Here is an 18927-nt window from a genome sequence, read left to right as displayed (position 1 = left end):
CTTGGTCCTCCTTTTCGTGTAGGCCATATTCATCTCCTTTGTCTTGATCACGTTGAGGGAGAGGTTGTTGACCTGGCACCACATGGCCAGGTCTCTGACCTCCTCCCTATGTGCTGTCTCATCGTTGTTGTTGGTGATCAGGCCTACCACTGCTGTGTCATCGGCAAACTGAATGATGGTGTTGGAGTCATGCCTGGCCGTGCAGTCATCAGTGAACAGGGAGTACAGGAGGGGGCTGAGCACGTACCCCTGAGCGGCCCCTGTGCTGAGGATCAGCTTGGCTGATTTGTTGTTGCCTACCCTCACCACCTGGGTGCGGCCCGTCAGGAAGTCCAGGATCCAGTTGCAGAGGGAGGTGTTTAGTCCCAGGGTCCTTAGCTTAGTGATGAGCATTGAGGGCACTATGGTGTTGAACGCTGAGCTGTAGTCAATGAATAGCATTCTCACATAGGTGTTATTTTGTCCAGGTGTGAAACGGCTGTGTGGGGTAATGTAGAGAGTGCATCATCTGTGGATCTATTGGGGCGGTATGCAAATTGGAGTGGGTCTAGGGTTTCTGTCTAATGGTGTTGATGTGAGCCATGACCAACCTTTCAAAGCACTTCATGGCTACAGATGTGAGTGCTACAGGTCGGTAGACATTTCGGCAGGTTACTTTAGTGTTTTGCTTGAAACATGTTGGTATTACCAACTCAGAAGGGGGAGGTTGAAAATGTCAAGAAAGACACTTTCCAGTTGGTCAGCGCATGCTCGCAGTACACGTCCTGGTAATCCGTCTAGCCCTGCAGCCTTGTGAATGTTGACCTGTTTAAAAGTCTTACTCACATTTGCTGCGGAGAGCATGATCACACAGTTGTCCGGAACAGCTGGTGCTCTCATGCATGTTTCCATGTTACTTGCCTCGAAGCGAGCATACAAGTAATTTAGCTCATCTGTTAGGCTCGTGTCACTGGGCAGTTCTCGGCTGTGCTTCCCTTTGTAGTCAGTAACAGTTTGCAAGCCCTGCCACATCCGATGAACGTCATGATTCCATCTTTGTCCTGTATTGATGCTTTGCCTGTTTGATGGTTTGTCAGAGGGCATAGCGGGATTTCTTATACACGGGTTTGGGGTTGGAGTCCAGCTCCTTGAAAGCGGTATCTCTACCCTTTAGCTCAGTATGGATGTTGCCTGTAATCCATGGCTTCTGGTTGGGGTATGGACGTACAGTCACTGTGGGGATGACGTCATCAAAACACTTATTTATGCAGCCAGTGACTGATGTGGTGTACTCCTCAAAGCCATCTGAAGAATCCCAGAACATATTCCAGTCTGTGCGAGCAAAACAGTCCTGTAGCTTAGCATCTGCTTCATCTGCCCACTTTTTTAATTGACTGTCACTGTTGCTTCCTGCTTGAATTTTTGCTTGTACTCTGTGTGTGGAGTAAAGGTGGTCTAGAGTATTTTTTTTTACCTCTGGTTGAACATTTAACATGCTGACAGAAATTAGGTAAAACAGATTTAAGTTTCCCTGCATTAAAGTCACCGGCCACTAGGAGCGCCGCCTCTGTTATGGCGGTATACAGCTCATTGAGTGATGTCTTAGTGCCAGCATTGGTCTGTGAGTGATATGTAGACAGATACGAAAAATCAGATGAAAATTCTCTAGGTAGATAATGTGGTCTACAGTTTATCACGAGATACTCTACCTCAGGCGAGCAAAACCTTGAGACTTCCTTAGATATCGTGCATCAGCTTTTGTTTAAAATATACATAGACCGCCACCCCTTATCTTACCATGAAACCTAAGATATTACAGATTTTAATGTCCCGTAGGTAGGATATATGTGCATTTAGCTCGTCCAATTTATTTTCCAGTGATTGTATGTTGGCCAGTAGTACAGATGGCAAGGGCAGATTAGCCACTCGTCTGCGGATCCTCACAAGGCACCATGATCTCTTTCCGCGATATCTTTTCCATCTCTTTCTCCTACACATGACGGGGATAAGGGCCTGTTCGGGTGTAGTAAATCCCTCTCATCCGACTTATTAAAGAGAAATTCTTCATTCAGTTCGAGGTGAGTAATCGCTGTTCTGATTTCCAGAAGCACTTTTCAGTCATAAGAGATGGTAGCAGCAACATTTTGTACAAAATGAGCGAAATGTTCATACCAATAGTTCCAATAAGAACAACGTTTTTGATCAATAGGCAAGTTCAGATCAATAGACTAGTTCAGATCAAAAGGTGTGTAATTAAAAAAGGCAATCTGGCGTTCAAACAATAACAAAGTCACTGTTTTGGTAAACAGCTGAGGGATTGAGAAAGGTACCCATTCTCAAATTCATAGACAGAGCTATGGATGCAAGGACTTACCATCCATGAGATCAAAATTATAGTTTTAATCATGTTATGAGGCTATACAGGGTTTATTTACAATGACATTGTTTACAAATAACCCAGTCGGCACACGCTGGTTGAATCAATGTTGTTTCCACATCATGTCAACAAAATTATGTTGAACCAACATGGAATCAATGTTGAATTGATATCTGTGCTCAAATTTGAAAGAACTAAAACAAGCTTATATTTTGGGTTCTGATGAAGTAAGACAATTGAACAAGCTCATGGGGAATTTCTAAGTTATTTTTTTCAAGAACCAATGGCCATATGTTATGGATTTAAAAGTAAAAAATATGTATATAGCAATGGTAGAGTGCCCCTTTAAGTGTTGATCCTCTGCAGATGTTTTCATCAGGCCACTCAGTCCATTTTTATATTAAAAAAAGGACCTTTATTTAACTAGGCAAGTCAGGTGAACGGAAAGGCTCTGGAGCAACGAATCGCCCTTGCTGTCTCTGCCTGGCCGGTTCCCCTCTTTCCACTGGGATTCTCTGCTTCTATCCCTTTTACAGGGGCTGAGTCACTGGCTTACTGGGGCTCTCTCATGCCGTCCCTGGAAGGGGTGCGTCACCTGAGTGGGTTGATTCACTGATGTGGTCATCCTGTCTGGGTTGGCGCCCCCCCTTGGGTTGTGCCATGGCGGAGATCTTTGTGGGCTATACTCGGCCCTGTCTCAGGATGGTAAGTTGGTGGTTGAAGATATCCCTCTAGTGGTATGGGGGCTGTGCTTTGGCAAAGTGGGTGGGGTTATATCCTTCCTGTTTGGCCCTGTCCGGGGGTGTCCGAAGGATGGGTCCACAGTGTCTCCTGACCCCTCCTGTCTCAGCCTCTAGTATTTATGCTGCAGTAGTTTATGTGTCGGGGGGCTAGGGTCAGTTTGTTATATCTGGAGTACTTCTCCTGTCCTATTCGGTGTCCTGTGTGAATCTAAGTGTGCGTTCTCTAATTCTCTCCTTCTCTCTTTCTTTCTCTCTCTCTGAGGACCTGAGCCCTAGGACCATGCCCCAGGATTACCTGACATGATGACTCCTTGCTGTCCCCAGTCCACTTGGCCGTGCTGCTGCTCCAGTTTCAACTGTTCTGCCTTCTTATTATTCTAACATGCTGGTCATTTATGAACATTTGAACATCTTGGCCCTGTTCTGTTATAATCTCCACCCGGCACAGCCAGAAGAGGACTGGCCACCCCACATAGCCTGGTTCCTCTCTAGGTTTCTTCCTAAGTTTTGGCCTTTCTAGGGAGTTTTTCCTAGCCACCGTGCTTCTACACCTGTATTGCTTGCTGTTTGGGGTTTTAGGCTGGGTTTCTGTACAGCACTTTGAGATATCAGCTGATGTACGAAGGGCTATATAAATACATTTGATTTGATTTGAAATTTGATTTGAGTTAAGAACAAATTCTTATTTTAAATGACATCATAGGAACAGTGGGTTAACTGCCTGTTCAGGGGCAGAACGACAGATTTGTACCTTGTCAGCTAAGGGATTTGAACTTGCAACCTCCCGGTTACTAGTCCAACACTCTAACCACTAGGCTACCCTGCCGCATTGATTATCCTTTCACTGTTTACTGAGGCCCTATACTACAACATATGGCTGTATTACAAGGAGAACACAACATGGTTTCTCCCTTCACATGAAATATCCCTGGCACTGAGGATGTGTCTGTGTCTGTTTCTGTGTCTGTTTCTGTGTCTGTTTCTGCGGCTGTTTCTGTATACTACTAAGACTGGAGAGAGTTTGTTTAACAAGAGGGGGTTGGCACCATCTTTACACAGCACTGTCCTCTCAGACCCCAGCCCACCCAGTCCCATGTCCTCTCAGAACCCAGCCCACCCAGTCCCATGTCCTCTCAGACCCCAGCCCACCCAGTCCCCTGTCCCAAGTCCTCTCAGACCCCAGCAAACTCCCTGTCCTCTCAGAACCCAGCCCACCCAGTTCCATGTCCTCTCAGACCCCAGCCCACCCAGTCCCCTGTCCCAAGTCCTCTCAGACCCCAGCAAACTCCCTGTCCTCTCAGAACCCAGCCCACCCAGTTCCATGTCCTCTCAGGCCCCAGCCCACCCAGTCCCCTGTCCCAAGTCCTCTCAGACCCCAGCAAACTCCCTGTCTTCTCAGAACCCAGCCCACCCGGTTTCATGTCCTCTCAGACCCCAGCCCACCCAGTCCCATGTCCCAAGTCCTCTCAGACCCCAGCAAACTCCCTGTCCTCTCAGAACCCAGCCCACCCAGTTCCATGTCCTCTCAGACCCCAGCCCACCCAGTCCCATGTCCCAAGTCCTCTCAGACCCCAGCAAACTCCCTGTCCTCTCAGACCCCAGCCCACCCAGTCCCCTGTCCCAAGTCCTCTCAGACCCCAGCAAACTCCCTGTCCTCTCAGACCCCAGCCCACCCAGTTCCATGTCCTCTCAGACCCCAGCCCACCCAGTCCCCTGTCCCAAGTCCTCTCAGACCCCAGCAAACTCCCTGTCCTCTCAGACCCCAGCCCACCCAGTTCCATGTCCTCTCAGACCCCAGCCCACCCAGTCCCCTGTCCCAAGTCCTCTCAGACCCCAGCAAACTCCCTGTCCTCTCAGATCCCAGCCCACCCAGTCCCCTGTCCCAAGTCCTCTCAGACCCCAGCAAACTCCCTGTCCTCTCAGACACCAGCCCACCCAGTTCCATGTCCTCTCAGACCCCAGCCCACCCAGTCCCCTGTCCCAAGTCCTCTCAGACCCCAGCAAACTCCCTGTCCTCTCAGACCCCAGCCCACCCAGTTCCATGTCCTCTCAGACCCCAGCCCACCCAGTCCCCTGTCCCAAGTCCTCTCAGACCCCAGCAAACTCCCTGTCCTCTCAGAACCCAGCCCACCCAGTTCCATGTCCTCTCAGGCCCCAGCCCACCCAGTCCCCTTTCCCATGCCCTCCGACGAACCATCAAACAGGCAAAGCATCAATACAGGACTAAGATCGAGTCGTACACAACCGGCTCTGACGCTCGTCGGATGTGGCAGGGCCTGCAGACCATTACAGACTACAAAGGGAAGCACAGCCGATAGCTACCCAGTGACACGAGCCTACCGGACGAGCTAAACTACTTTTATGCTCGCTTCGAGGCAAATAACACTGAAACATGCATGAGAGCACCAGCTGTAAAAGAAGACTGTGTGACCACGCTCTCTGCAGCCGATGTGAGTAAGACCTTTAGACAGGTCAACATTCACAAGGCTGCAGGACTAGACGGATTATGAGGACGTGTACTGCGAGCATGCGCTGACCAACTAGCAAGTGTCTTCACTGACATTTTCAACATCTCCCTGTCCGAGTCTGTAATACCTACATGTTTCAAGCAGACCACCATAGTGCCTGTGTCCAAGAACACTAAGGTAACCAGCCTAAATGACTACCAGCCTAAATAACCCTAACCCTTCCACACGGCACGCAGTACCGGAGCGCAAAGTCTAGGTCCAAGAGACTTCTACAGCTTCTACCCACAAGCCGTAAGACTCCTGAACATCTAGTCAAATTGCTACCCAGACTATTTGCATTGCCCCCCCCCTCCACACCACTGCCACTCTCTGTTGTCATCTATGCATAGTCACTTTAATTAACTCTACGTACATGTACCTACTACCTCAACTAACCGGTGCCCCTGCACATTGACTCTGTAACGGCACCCACCTGTATATATATTTTTAATGCTGCTCTTTGATTACTTGTTACTTGTATCTCTTATTCTTATTCATATTTTTTTAAACTGCACTGTTGGTTAGGGGCCCGTAAGTAAGCATTTCACTGTAAGGTCTACACCTGTTGTATTCAGCGCATGTGACAAATAAAATTGGATTTGATGTTTGATTTGTGGTATGGGGGCTGTGCTTTGGCAAAGTGGGTGGGGTTATATCCTGCCTGTTTGGCCCTGTCCGGGGGTATCATCAGATGGGGCCACAGTGTCTCCTGACGCTCCTGTCTCAGCCTCCAGTATTTATGCTGCAGTAGTTTATGTGTCGGGGGGCTAGGGTCAGTCTGTTATATCTGGAGTATTTCTCCTGTCTTATCCGGTGTCCTGTGTGAATTTAAGTATGCTCTCTCTAATTCTATCTTTCTTTCTTTCTCTCTCAGAGGACCTGAGCCCTAGGACCATGCCTCAGGACTACCTGGCATGAGGACTCCTTGCTGTCCCCAGTCCACCTGGCTGACCTGTTGCACCCTCAACAACTACTGTGATTATTATTATTTGACCATGCTGGTCATTTATGAACATTTGAACATCTTGGCCATGTTCTGTTATAATCTCCACCCGGCACAGCCAGAAGAGGACTGGCCACCCCTCATAGCATGGTTCCTCTCTAGGTTTCTTCCTAGGTTCCTTCCTTTCTAGGGAGTTTTTCCTAGCCACCGTGCTTCTACACCTGCATTGCTTGCTGTTCGGGGTTTTAGGCTGGATTTCTGTACAGCACTTTGAGATATCAGCTGATGTACGAAGGGCTATATAAATACATTTGATTTGATTTGACTTTAGAACCATATCATTAATAGTCTTTGTAGTAAACATACTTTAGAACCATATCATTAATTGTCTTTGTAGTAAACATACTTTAGAACCATATAATTAATTGTCTTTGTAGGAAACATACTTTAGAACCATATAATTAATTGTCTTTGTAGTAAACATACTTTAGAACCATATAATTAATTGTCTATGTAGTAAACATACTTTAGAACCATATAATGAATTGTCTTTGTAGTATACACACACGTACACATGGATTTTGTACTGTAGATATGTGGTAGTCAGGCTTGGGGAGTAACTGATTACATGTAATCTGTTACATTTAAGGTATTACAAAAAAATGGTAACTATAATCCGTTACGTTACCAGTAAAAATATTGTAATCGGGTTACTTTTGAAAAATGAGAGGATTACTTCCAGGATTACTTTTAAATTCAGAAAGGATGTTTGCGAAAAAAATCTTTGACACTTCTTTGTTTTCTCAGTGACATACAAATCAACATTGAAAAAGGACGGAAGTTTAAATTTGTTCCACCTGAGTGAGTCTGACCACAAATCAGAGACCACTATGATGACACACCAAATGTGATCGATGGAAAAGTGCAGGAATAGGCTTTTGTCGGCTACAGTCCAAGCCATGTCTTCCAAAGGTGCAACTACTGTCGGCATCCAAAGATTATCCAACTTGAATAAACACTTGGAGGTAAGGATGACAGCAGTGGTGTAGTCTACGGCGATATGGATATCACTTATTATTGATATCTACATAAAACATTGATGTGAATCACACTGCTGCTCTCTCATTTAGCTATTTGCGCCTTAGGGGATTGTGGTTGTTGTGGATGGCTGTCATAAATCTAAATGTGTATTTAAACGCAATAATGGTTGAATTGAAGAAATTTAAGCTGCATATCAATCACTGCCTATCAAACAGCTGCATAGTGCGGATCCCAGACTATGGGGCTTTTATTGCTCCACAAAATTCATGCTGATAAAATAAAATCCATAGACCTAATGGACTCTCAAAGTCGTACACTTTTGATAGACTTAAAGGGATAATCTGTAGTTGCTACATCAAAAGTATATATACAGTACCAGTCAAAAAATAAAGTTTTTCTTTATTTTCAACATTGTAGAATAATAGTGAAGACATCAAAACTATAAAATAACACAAATGGAATAATGTAGCAACAAAAAAAGTGTTAAACAAATCAAGGTATATTTGAAATTTGAAATTCTTCAAAGTAGCCATCCTTCCCCTTGATGACAGATTTTCAAATTCTTGGCATTCGCTCAATGAGCTTCATGAGGTACTCACCTGGAATGCATTTTAATTAACAGATATCTCTTATTAAAAGTTCAGTGTTGGAATTTCTTTCCTTCAAAATGCGTGTGAGCCAATCAATTGTGACGAGGTATTATTATTTGTTTTATTCAACCTTTATTTAACTAGGCAAGAAAGATAAGAATACATTATTATTTACAATGATGGCCTACAAAAGTTAGGGGTGTTATACAGAAGATAGCCCTATTTGGTTAAAGACCAAGCCCATGTTTTAGCAAGAACAGGTAAAATAAGCAAAGAGAAAACAATTGTCCATCATTACTTTAAGACATGAAGGTCAACCCTAACCCAATATGGACAATTTCAAGACCTGTGAAAGATTATTCAAAAGCAGTCGCAAAAACCATCAAGAGCTGTGATGATACTGGCTCTCATGAGAACCACCACAGGAAAGAAAGACAAAGAGGTAAAATGAGACTATTGGCTGAGACAAATCCTTACCCTAACTATGAGAATATTGGCTAAGACAAACCCTAACCATTTGGCTGAGACAAACCCTTACCCTAACTATGAGACTATTGACAAAGACAAACCCTTGCCCCAACACTGAGACATGTAGCTAAGACAAACCCTTACCCTAACTATGAGACTATTGGCTGAGACAAACCCTTACCCTAACTATGAGACTATTGGCTGAGACAAACCCTCACCCTAACTATGAGACTACTGGCAAAGTAAAACACTTACCCTAACAATGAGAATATTGGCTGGGATAAACCCTATCCATTTGGCTAAGACAAACCCTTACCCTAACTATGAGACTATTGGATTAGACAAACCCTTATTTATTTATTTTATTTATTTTACCTTTATTTAACCAGGTAGGCAAGTTGAGAACAAGTTCTCATTTACAATTGCGACCTGGCCAAGATAAAGCAAAGCAGTTCGACAGATAAAACGACACAGAGTTACACATGGAGTAAAAACAAACATACAGTCAATAATGCAGTATAAACAAGTCTATATACAATGTGAGCAAATGAGGTGAGAAGGGAGGTAAAGGCAAAAAAGGCCATGATGGCAAAGTAAATACAATATAGCAAGTAAAATACTGGAATGGTACCCTAACCATGAGACTATTGACTGAGATAAACCCTTACCCTAACTATGAGACGATTGGATTAGACAAACCCTTACCCTAACCATGAGACTATTGACTGAGATAAACCCTTACCCTAACTATTAGAATATTAGCTAAGACAAACCCTATCCATTTGCTGAGACAAACCCTTACCATAGCTATGAGTCTATTGGCTGAGACAAACCCCTAACGTATCGATGAGAATATTGGCTAAGACAAACACTATCAATTTTGCTGAGACAAACCCTGACCCTAACTATGAGAATATTGGCTGAGACTATGACACTATTGGCTGAGACAAACCCTTACCCTAACTATGAGAATATTGGCTGAGACAAACCCTTACCCTAACTATGAGAATATTGGCTAACACAATCCCTGTCCATTTGGCTGAGACAAACCATTACCCTAACTATTAGATTTTTGGCTGAGACAAACCCTTACCCTAACTATGAGACTATTGGCTAATACAAACCCTTACCCTAAATATGAGAATATTGGCTGAGACAAACCCTTACACTAACTATGATACTATTGGCTGAGACAAACCCTTACCCTAACGATGAGACTATTGGCTAAGACAAACCCTTCCCCTAACTATGAGACTATTGGATTAGACAAACCCTTACCCTAACCATGAGACTATTGACTGAGATAAACCCTTCCCCTAACTATGAGACTATTGGATTAGACAAACCCTTACCCTAACCATGAGACTATTGACTGAGATAAACCCTTACCCTAACTATGATACTATTGGATTAGACAAACCCTTACCCTAAGTATGAGACTATTGGCTGAGATAAACCCTTACCCTAACTATGAGACGATTGGATTAGACAAACCCTTACCCTAACTATTAGAATATTAGCTAAGACAAACCCTATCCATTTGCTGAGACAAACCCTTACCATAACTATGAGTCTATTGGCTGAGACAAACCCCTAACGTATCGATGAGAATATTGGCTAAGACAAACACTATAAATTTTGCTGAGACAAACCCTGACCCTAACTATGAGAATATTGGCTGAGACTATGACACTATTGGCTGAGACAAACCCTTACCCTAACTATGAGAATATTGGCTGAGACAAACCCTTACCCTAACTATGAGAATATTGGCTAACACAATCCCTGTCCATTTGGCTGAGACAAGCCATTACCCTAACTATTAGATTTTTGGCTGAGACAAACCCTTACCCTAACTATGAGACTATTGGCTAATACAAACCCTTACCCTAAATATGAGAATATTGGCTAAGACAAACCCTTACACTGACTATGAGACTATTGGCTGAGACAAACCCTTACCCTAACGATGAGACTATTGGGTAAGACAAACCCTTCCCCTAACTATGAGACTATTGGCTGAGACTATGACACTATTGGCTGAGACAAACCCTTACCCTAACAATGATAATATCAGCTAAGACAAACCCTATCCATTTGGCTGAGACAAACCTTTACCCTAACTATGAGACAATTGTCTGAGACAAACTCTTACACTAGCCACGAGACTATTGGCTAAGACAAACCCTATCCATTTGGCTGAGACAAACCCCTACCCTAACGATGAGAATATTGGATAAGACAAACCCTTATCCTAACTATGAGAATATTGTATAAGACAAACCCTTATCCTAACTATGAGAATATTGGCTAAGACAAACCCTTACCCTAACTATAACAATATTGGATAAGACAAACCCTATCTGTTTGGCTGAGACAAACCCTTACCCTAACTATGAGACTATTGGCTGAGACAGTCCCTTACACTAGCCATGAGACTATTGGCTGAGACAAACCCTTACCCTAACTATCAGACTATTGGCTAAGACAAACCCTTACCCTAAATATAACAATATTGGATAAGACAAACCCTATCTGTTTGGCTGAGACAAACCCTTACCCTAACTATGAGACTATTGGCTGAGACAAACCCTTACCCTAACTTTGAGAATTGGGCCAAGACAAACCCTTACTCTAACTATGAGACTATTGGCTAAGAAAAACCCTTACCCCAACTATGAGACTATTGGCTAAGACAAACCCCTACCCTAACTATGAGAATATTGGCTAAGACAACCCCTATCTATTTGGCTGAGACAAACTCTTACACTAACCATGATAATATTGGCTGAGACAAACACTTAACCTAACAACGAGACTATTGGCTGAGACAAACCCTTAACAAAACTATGAGACTATTGGCTAAGACAAACCCTATCCATTTGGCTGTGACAAACCCTTACCCTAACTATGAGACTTTTGGTTGAGACAATCCCTTACCCTAACTATGAGACTATTGGTTAATTCAAACTATATCCATTTGGCTGAGACAAAGCCTTACCCTAACTATGAACAAATTGGCTGAGACAAACCCTTACACTAGACATGAGACTATTGGTTGAGACAAACCCTTACCCTAACTATGAGACTATTGGATGAGCCAAACCCTTATCCTAACCATGAGAAAATTTGCTATGACAAATCCTTAAACTAACTATGATAATATTTGATAAGAAAAACCCTTAACCTAACTATGAGAATATTGGATAAAACAAACCCTTACCCTAACTATGAGACTATTGGCTAAGACAAACCCTTATCCTAACTATGAGAATATTGGCTAAGATTACCCAATACTCTAACAGTAAGATTATTGGCTGAGACAAAACCTTACCCTAACTATGATACTATTGGCTAAGACCAACTCTTACCCTAACTATGATACTACTGGCTAAGACAACCCCTTACCCTAACTAAGAGAACATTGGCTAAGTCAAACCCTATCCGTTTGGCTGAGACAAATCCTTACCCTAACTATGAGAATATTGGCTAAGACAACCCCTATCTATTTGGATGAGACAAACTCTTACACTAACCATGATAATATTGGCTAAGACAAACACTTAACCTAACAGCGAGACTATTGGCTGAGACAAACCCTTACCAAAACTATGAGACTATTGGCTAAGACAAACCCTATCCATTTGGCTGTGACAAACCTTTACCCTAACTATGAGACTTTTAGTTGAGACAATCCCTTACCCTAACTATGAGACTATTGGTTAATTCAAACTATATCCATTTGGCTGAGACAAACCCTTACCCTAACCATGAGAATATTGGCTAAGACAAACCCTATCCATTTGGCTGAGACAAACCCTTACCCTAACAATGAGACTATTGGTTGAGACAAACCCTTACAATGGCCATTAGACTATTGGCTGAAACAATCCCTTACCCTAACAATGAGACTATTGGCTAACACAAAATCTATCCATTTGGCTGAGACAAACTCTTACCTTATCTATGAGAATATTGACTAAGACAAACCCTAACCATTTGGCTGATCATACAGTAATTATTGTTGTTCTTGGTTGGTCTAGGCTGGGTTATTGTAAAGTTACTATTTCTTTTGGAGGGTCTAGGTTGGTTTACTGTGAATTTACTGTTAGCCTGGGTTACTGTAAAGTTACTGTTGCTCTTTGGGGGTCTAGGCTGGGTTACTGTAAAGATAATGTTGCTCTTTGGGGGTCTAGGCTGGGTTACTGTAAAGATACTGTTGCTCTTTGGGGGTCTAGCCTGGGTTACTGTAAAGTTATTGTTGCTCTTTGGGTTACTGTAATGCATGTTTCGGTTGGAATAACAGAAATATAAATACATGTGATGAATGGATTGATTGTCTTACCTTCTACCTCCTCTTCATCACAGACGTGTTTGAGGAAGGAGGCGCCTCGGTCCAGCACGGCCTCGTCCTCCATCCTGTAATAGTAGAAAAGGAAGAAAGACTGTTCACACTTCTCTTCCAGAGACAACGTGGAGCCATAGCGCTTGGGCTCGTTCACCTGCAGTGTGTTGGGGCTGAGCCGGGTGGTGCTGGACCCACTCATTCTTAAATCATGAAACACTCATCTACAATTCCTCTTCTGCCACCAGGCCCATCTACAGGTGGTCTTCTCTCTCCAGGATCCTGGCCAGCAAGGCAGCTAGCTACAGCAGGATCCAGGCTGATGAAGCTCCTGTTCTTCAAGATATCCAGTGTAGACAAGCTATGGTGTAAGCTAACTACCAGCAGATAGTATTTAGTGTCAGCTAGCTCCCGGCAGATAATATACAGTGTAGTCTATCTACGTTGTCAGCTGGTAAAAAGTATAGGCTAGCTACCAGGTAAATAGTATCCAGTGTAGACTAGCTACCAGGTAAATAGTATCCAGTATAGGCTAGCTACCAGGTAAATAGTATCCAGTTTAGGCTAGCTACCAGGTAAATAGTATCCAGTGTAGGCTAGCTACCAACAGACGGTATCCAGTGTAAGCTGGCTAGCGGCAAATAGTTAGCCATCAGGCAGATAGTGACACAGTGACGTAGCTAATCCAGGATAGGATAGAATGGGTAATCCAGGGTAGGAGAGCTACTAGGAAGGTACTCTAATATGGGTAATCCAGCCAGGGGGGCGGGACAAGGTTAGGTTTATAGTGACAGGGTTAGGGTTATAGTGACAGGGTTAGGAATATAGTGACAGGGTTAGGGATATAGTGACAGGGTTAGGGTTATAGTGACAGGGTTAGGGATATAGTGACAGGGACAGTGACAGGGTTAAAGAGACAGGGTTAGGCATATAGAGACATGGTTAGGGTTATAGTGACAGGGACAGGGACAGGGTTATAGTGACAGGGTTAGGGTTATAGTGACAGGGTTAGGGATATAGTGACAGGGACAGGGTTATAGTGACAGGGTTAGGGTTATAGTGACAGGGACAGGGACAGGTTTAAAGAGACAGGGTTAGGGATAGAGAGACAGGATTAGGGTTATAGTGACAGGGTAAGGGTTATAGTGACAGGGACAGGGTTATAGTGACAGGGTTAGGGTTATAGTGACAGGGACAGGGTTAAAGAGACAGGGTTAGGGATATAGAGACAGGGTTAGGGTTATAGTGACAGGGTTAGGCTTATAGTTACAGGGAAAGGGTTATAGTGACAGGGTTAGGGTTATAGTGACAGGGACATGGTTATAGTGACAGGGTTAGGGTTATAGTGACAGGGACAGGGTTAGGGTTATAGTGACAGGGTTAGGGTTATATTGACAGGGTTAGGGATATCGTGACAGGGATTGGGTTATAGTGACAGGGTTAGGGTTATAGTGACAGGGACAGGGTTATAGTGACAGGGTTAGGGTTATAGTGACAGGGTTATAGTGACAGGGTTAGGGATATAGTGACAGGGACAGGGTTATAGTGACAGGGTTAGGGTTATAGTGACAGGGACAGGGACAGGGTTATAGTGACAGGGTTAGGGTTATAGTGACAGGGTTATAGTGACAGGGTTAGGGATATAGTGACAGGGTTAGGGATATAGTGACAGGGACAGGGTTATAGTGACATGGTTAGGGATATAGTGACATGGTTAGGGATATAGTGACAGGGACAAGGACAGGGTTAGGGTTATAGTGACAGGGTTAGGGTTATAGTGACAGGGTTAGGGATATAGTGACAGGGTTAGGGATATAGTGACAGGGTAGGGATAAAGTGACAGGGTTTGGGTTATAGTGACAGGGTTAGGGTTATAGTGACAGGTTTAGGGATATAGTGACAGGGACAGGGTTATAGTGACAGGGTTAGGGATATAGTGACATGGACAGGGTTATAGTGACAGGATTGGGGATATAGTGACAAGGTTAGGGATATAGTGACAGGGACAGGGTTATAGTGACAGGGTTAGGGTTATAGTGACAGGGTTAGGGATATAGTGACAGGGTTAGGGATATAGTGACAGGGACAGGGTTATAGTGACTGGGTTAGGACAGGGACAGGGTTATAGTGAGAGGGTTAGGGATATAGTGACAGGGTTAGGGATATAGTGACAGGGTTAGGGTTATAGTGACAGGGTTATAGTGACAGGGTTAGGGATATAGTGAAAGGTTTAGGGTTATAGTGACAGGGTTATAGTGACAGGGTTAGGGATATGGTGACAGGGTTGGGGTTATAGTGACAGGGTTAGGGATATAGTGACAGGGTTAGGGATATAGTGACAGGGTTTGGGTTATAGTGACAGGTGTTAGGGATATAGTGACAGGGTTAGGGATATAGTGACAGGGTTAGGGTTATAGTGACAGGGTTAGGGATATAGTGACAGGGTTAGGGATATAGTGACAGGGTTAGGGTTATAGTGACAGGGTTAGGGTTATAGTGACAGGGTTATAGTGACAGGGTTATGGATATAGTGAAAGGGTTAGGGTTATAGTGACAGGGTTAGGGATATGGTGACAGGGTTAGGGATATAGTGACAGGGTTTGGGTTATAGTGACAGGTGTTAGGGATATAGTGACAGGGTTAGGGATATAGTGACAGGGTTAGGGTTATAGTGACAGGGTTATAGTGACAGGGTTAAGGATATAGTGACAGGGTTAGGGATATAGTGACATGGTTAGGGTTATAGTGACAGGGTTAGGGTTATAGTGACAGGGTTAGGGATATAGTGACAGGGATATAGTGACAGGGTTATAGTGACAGGGTTATAGTGACAAGGTTAGGGATATAGTGACAGGGTTAGGGATATAGTGACAAGGTTAGGGATATAGTGACAGGGTTAAGGATATAGTGACAGGGTTAAAGTGACAGGGTTATAGTGACAGGGTTAGAGTGACAGTTTTAGGGTTATAGTGACAGGGTTAGGGATATAGTGACAGGGACAGGGTTATAGTGACAGGGTTAGGGTTATAGTGACAGGGTTAGGGATATAGTGACAGGGACAGGGTTATAGTGACAGGGTTAGGGTTATAGTGACAGGGTTATGGATATAGTGACAGGGACAGGGTTATAGTGACAGGGTTAGGGATATAGTGACAGGGTTAGGGATATAGTGACAGGGTTAGGGTTATAGTGAAAGGGTTAGGGATAAAGTGACAGGGTTAGGGATATAGTGACAGGGTTAGGGATATAGTGACAGGGACAGGGTTATAGTGACAGGGCTAGGGTTATAGTGACAGGGACAGGGACAGGGTTAAAGAGACAGGGTTAGGGATAGAGAGACAGGATTAGGGTTATAGTGACAGGGTAAGGGTTATAGTGACAGGGACAGGGTTATAGTGACAGGGTTAGGGTTATAGTGACAGGGACAGGGACAGGGTTAAAGAGACAGGGTTAGGGATATAGAGACAGGGTTAGGGTTATAGTGACAGGGACAGGGTTAAAGAGACAGGGTTAGGGATATAGAGACAGGGTTAGGGTTATAGTGACAGGGTTAGGCTTATAGTTACAGGGAAAGGGTTATAGTGACAGGGTTAGGGTTATAGTGACAGGGACATGGTTATAGTGACAGGGTTAGGGTTATAGTGACAGGGACAGGGTTAGGGTTATAGTGACAGGGTTAGGGTTATATTGACAGGGTTAGGGATATCGTGACAGGGATTGGGTTATAGTGACAGGGTTAGGGTTATAGTGACAGGGTTAGGGATATAGTGACAGGGTAGGGATAAAGTGACAGGGTTTGGGTTATAGTGACAGGGTTAGGGTTATAGTGACAGGTTTAGGGATATAGTGACAGGGACAGGGTTATAGTGACAGGGTTAGGGATATAGTGACATGGACAGGGTTATAGTGACAGGATTGGGGATATAGTGACAAGGTTAGGGATATAGTGACAGGGACAGGGTTATAGTGACAGGGTTAGGGTTATAGTGACAGGGACAGGGTTAAAGAGACAGGGTTAGGGATATAGAGACAGGGTTAGGGTTATAGTGACAGGGTTAGGCTTATAGTTACAGGGAAAGGGTTATAGTGACAGGGTTAGGGTTATAGTGACAGGGACATGGTTATAGTGACAGGGTTAGGGTTATAGTGACAGGGACAGGGTTAGGGTTATAGTGACAGGGTTAGGGTTAGGGTTATATTGACAGGGTTAGGGATATCGTGACAGGGATTGGGTTATAGTGACAGGGTTAGGGTTATAGTGACAGGGACAGGGTTATAGTGACAGGGTTAGGGTTATAGTGACAGGGTTATAGTGACAGGGTTAGGGATATAGTGACAGGGACAGGGTTATAGTGACAGGGTTAGGGTTATAGTGACAGGGACAGGGACAGGGTTATAGTGACAGGGTTAGGGTTATAGTGACAGGGTTATAGTGACAGGGTTAGGGATATAGTGACAGGGTTAGGGATATAGTGACAGGGACAGGGTTATAGTGACATGGTTAGGGATATAGTGACATGGTTAGGGATATAGTGACAGGGACAAGGACAGGGTTAGGGTTATAGTGACAGGGTTAGGGTTATAGTGACAGGGTTAGGGATATAGTGACAGGGTTAGGGATATAGTGACAGGGTAGGGATAAAGTGACAGGGTTTGGGTTATAGTGACAGGGTTAGGGTTATAGTGACAGGTTTAGGGATATAGTGACAGGGACAGGGTTATAGTGACAGGGTTAGGGATATAGTGACATGGACAGGGTTATAGTGACAGGATTGGGGATATAGTGACAAGGTTAGGGATATAGTGACAGGGACAGGGTTATAGTGACAGGGTTAGGGTTATAGTGACAGGGTTAGGGATATAGTGACAGGGTTAGGGATATAGTGACAGGGACAGGGTTATAGTGACTGGGTTAGGACAGGGACAGGGTTATAGTGAGAGGGTTAGGGATATAGTGACAGGGTTAGGGATATAGTGACAGGGTTAGGGTTATTAGTGACAGGGTTATAGTGACAGGGTTAGGGATATAGTGAAAGGTTTAGGGTTATAGTGACAGGGTTATAGTGACAGGGTTAGGGATATGGTGACAGGGTTGGGGTTATAGTGACAGGGTTAGGGATATAGTGACAGGGTTAGGGATATAGTGACAGGGTTTGGGTTATAGTGACAGGTGTTAGGGATATAGTGACAGGGTTAGGGATATAGTGACAGGGTTAGGGTTATAGTGACAGGGTTAGGGATATAGTGACAGGGTTAGGGATATAGTGACAGGGTTAGGGTTATAGTGACAGGGTTAGGGTTATAGTGACAGGGTTATAGTGACAGGGTTATGGATATAGTGAAAGGGTTAGGGTTATAGTGACAGGGTTAGGGATATGGTGACAGGGTTAGGGATATAGTGACAGGGTTTGGGTTATAGTGACAGGTGTTAGGGATATAGTGACAGGGTTAGGGATATAGTGACAGGGTTAGGGTTATAGTGACAGGGTTATAGTGACAGGGTTAAGGATATAGTGACAGGGTTAGGGATATAGTGACATGGTTAGGGTTATAGTGACAGGGTTAGGGTTATAGTGACAGGGTTAGGGATATAGTGACAGGGATATAGTGACAGGGTTAGGGATATAGTGACAGGGATATAGTGACAGGGTTATAGTGACAGGGTTATAGTGACAAGGTTAGGGATATAGTGACAGGGTTAGGGATATAGTGACAAGGTTAGGGATATAGTGACAGGGTTAAGGATATAGTGACAGGGTTAAAGTGACAGGGTTATAGTGACAGGGTTAGAGTGACAGTTTTAGGGTTATAGTGACAGGGTTAGGGATATAGTGACAGGGACAGGGTTATAGTGACAGGGTTAGGGTTATAGTGACAGGGTTAGGGATATAGTGACAGGGACAGGGTTATAGTGACAGGGTTAGGGTTATAGTG

The 18927-nt window shown here is 44.1% G+C and overlaps 1 protein-coding gene across 5 annotated transcripts in view; it reads right to left on the bottom strand.

The window, feature by feature from the left end:
• slc4a4a (solute carrier family 4 member 4a) overlaps positions 1-18927 on the bottom strand; it is a 355296-nt gene that overhangs the window by 260000 nt on the left and 76369 nt on the right. For 2 of the 5 annotated variants that reach the window (XM_031816383.1, XM_031816385.1), the window contains exon 1: positions 12994-13518. In XM_031816383.1, the coding sequence (XP_031672243.1) occupies positions 12994-13195 (202 nt within the window). In that variant the 5' untranslated portion in view covers positions 13196-13518. Of the gene's footprint in view, positions 1-12993; positions 13519-18927 lie in introns of those variants that run through there. The other 3 variants (XM_031816387.1, XM_031816386.1, XM_031816388.1) reach the window with 3 other exon arrangements.

This window comes from Oncorhynchus kisutch, linkage group LG3 (assembly GCF_002021735.2).
Source record: "Oncorhynchus kisutch isolate 150728-3 linkage group LG3, Okis_V2, whole genome shotgun sequence".
In the NCBI taxonomy this organism is placed as follows: domain Eukaryota; kingdom Metazoa; phylum Chordata; class Actinopteri; order Salmoniformes; family Salmonidae; genus Oncorhynchus; species Oncorhynchus kisutch.
This window is presented reverse-complemented; position numbering and strand designations above follow the sequence as displayed.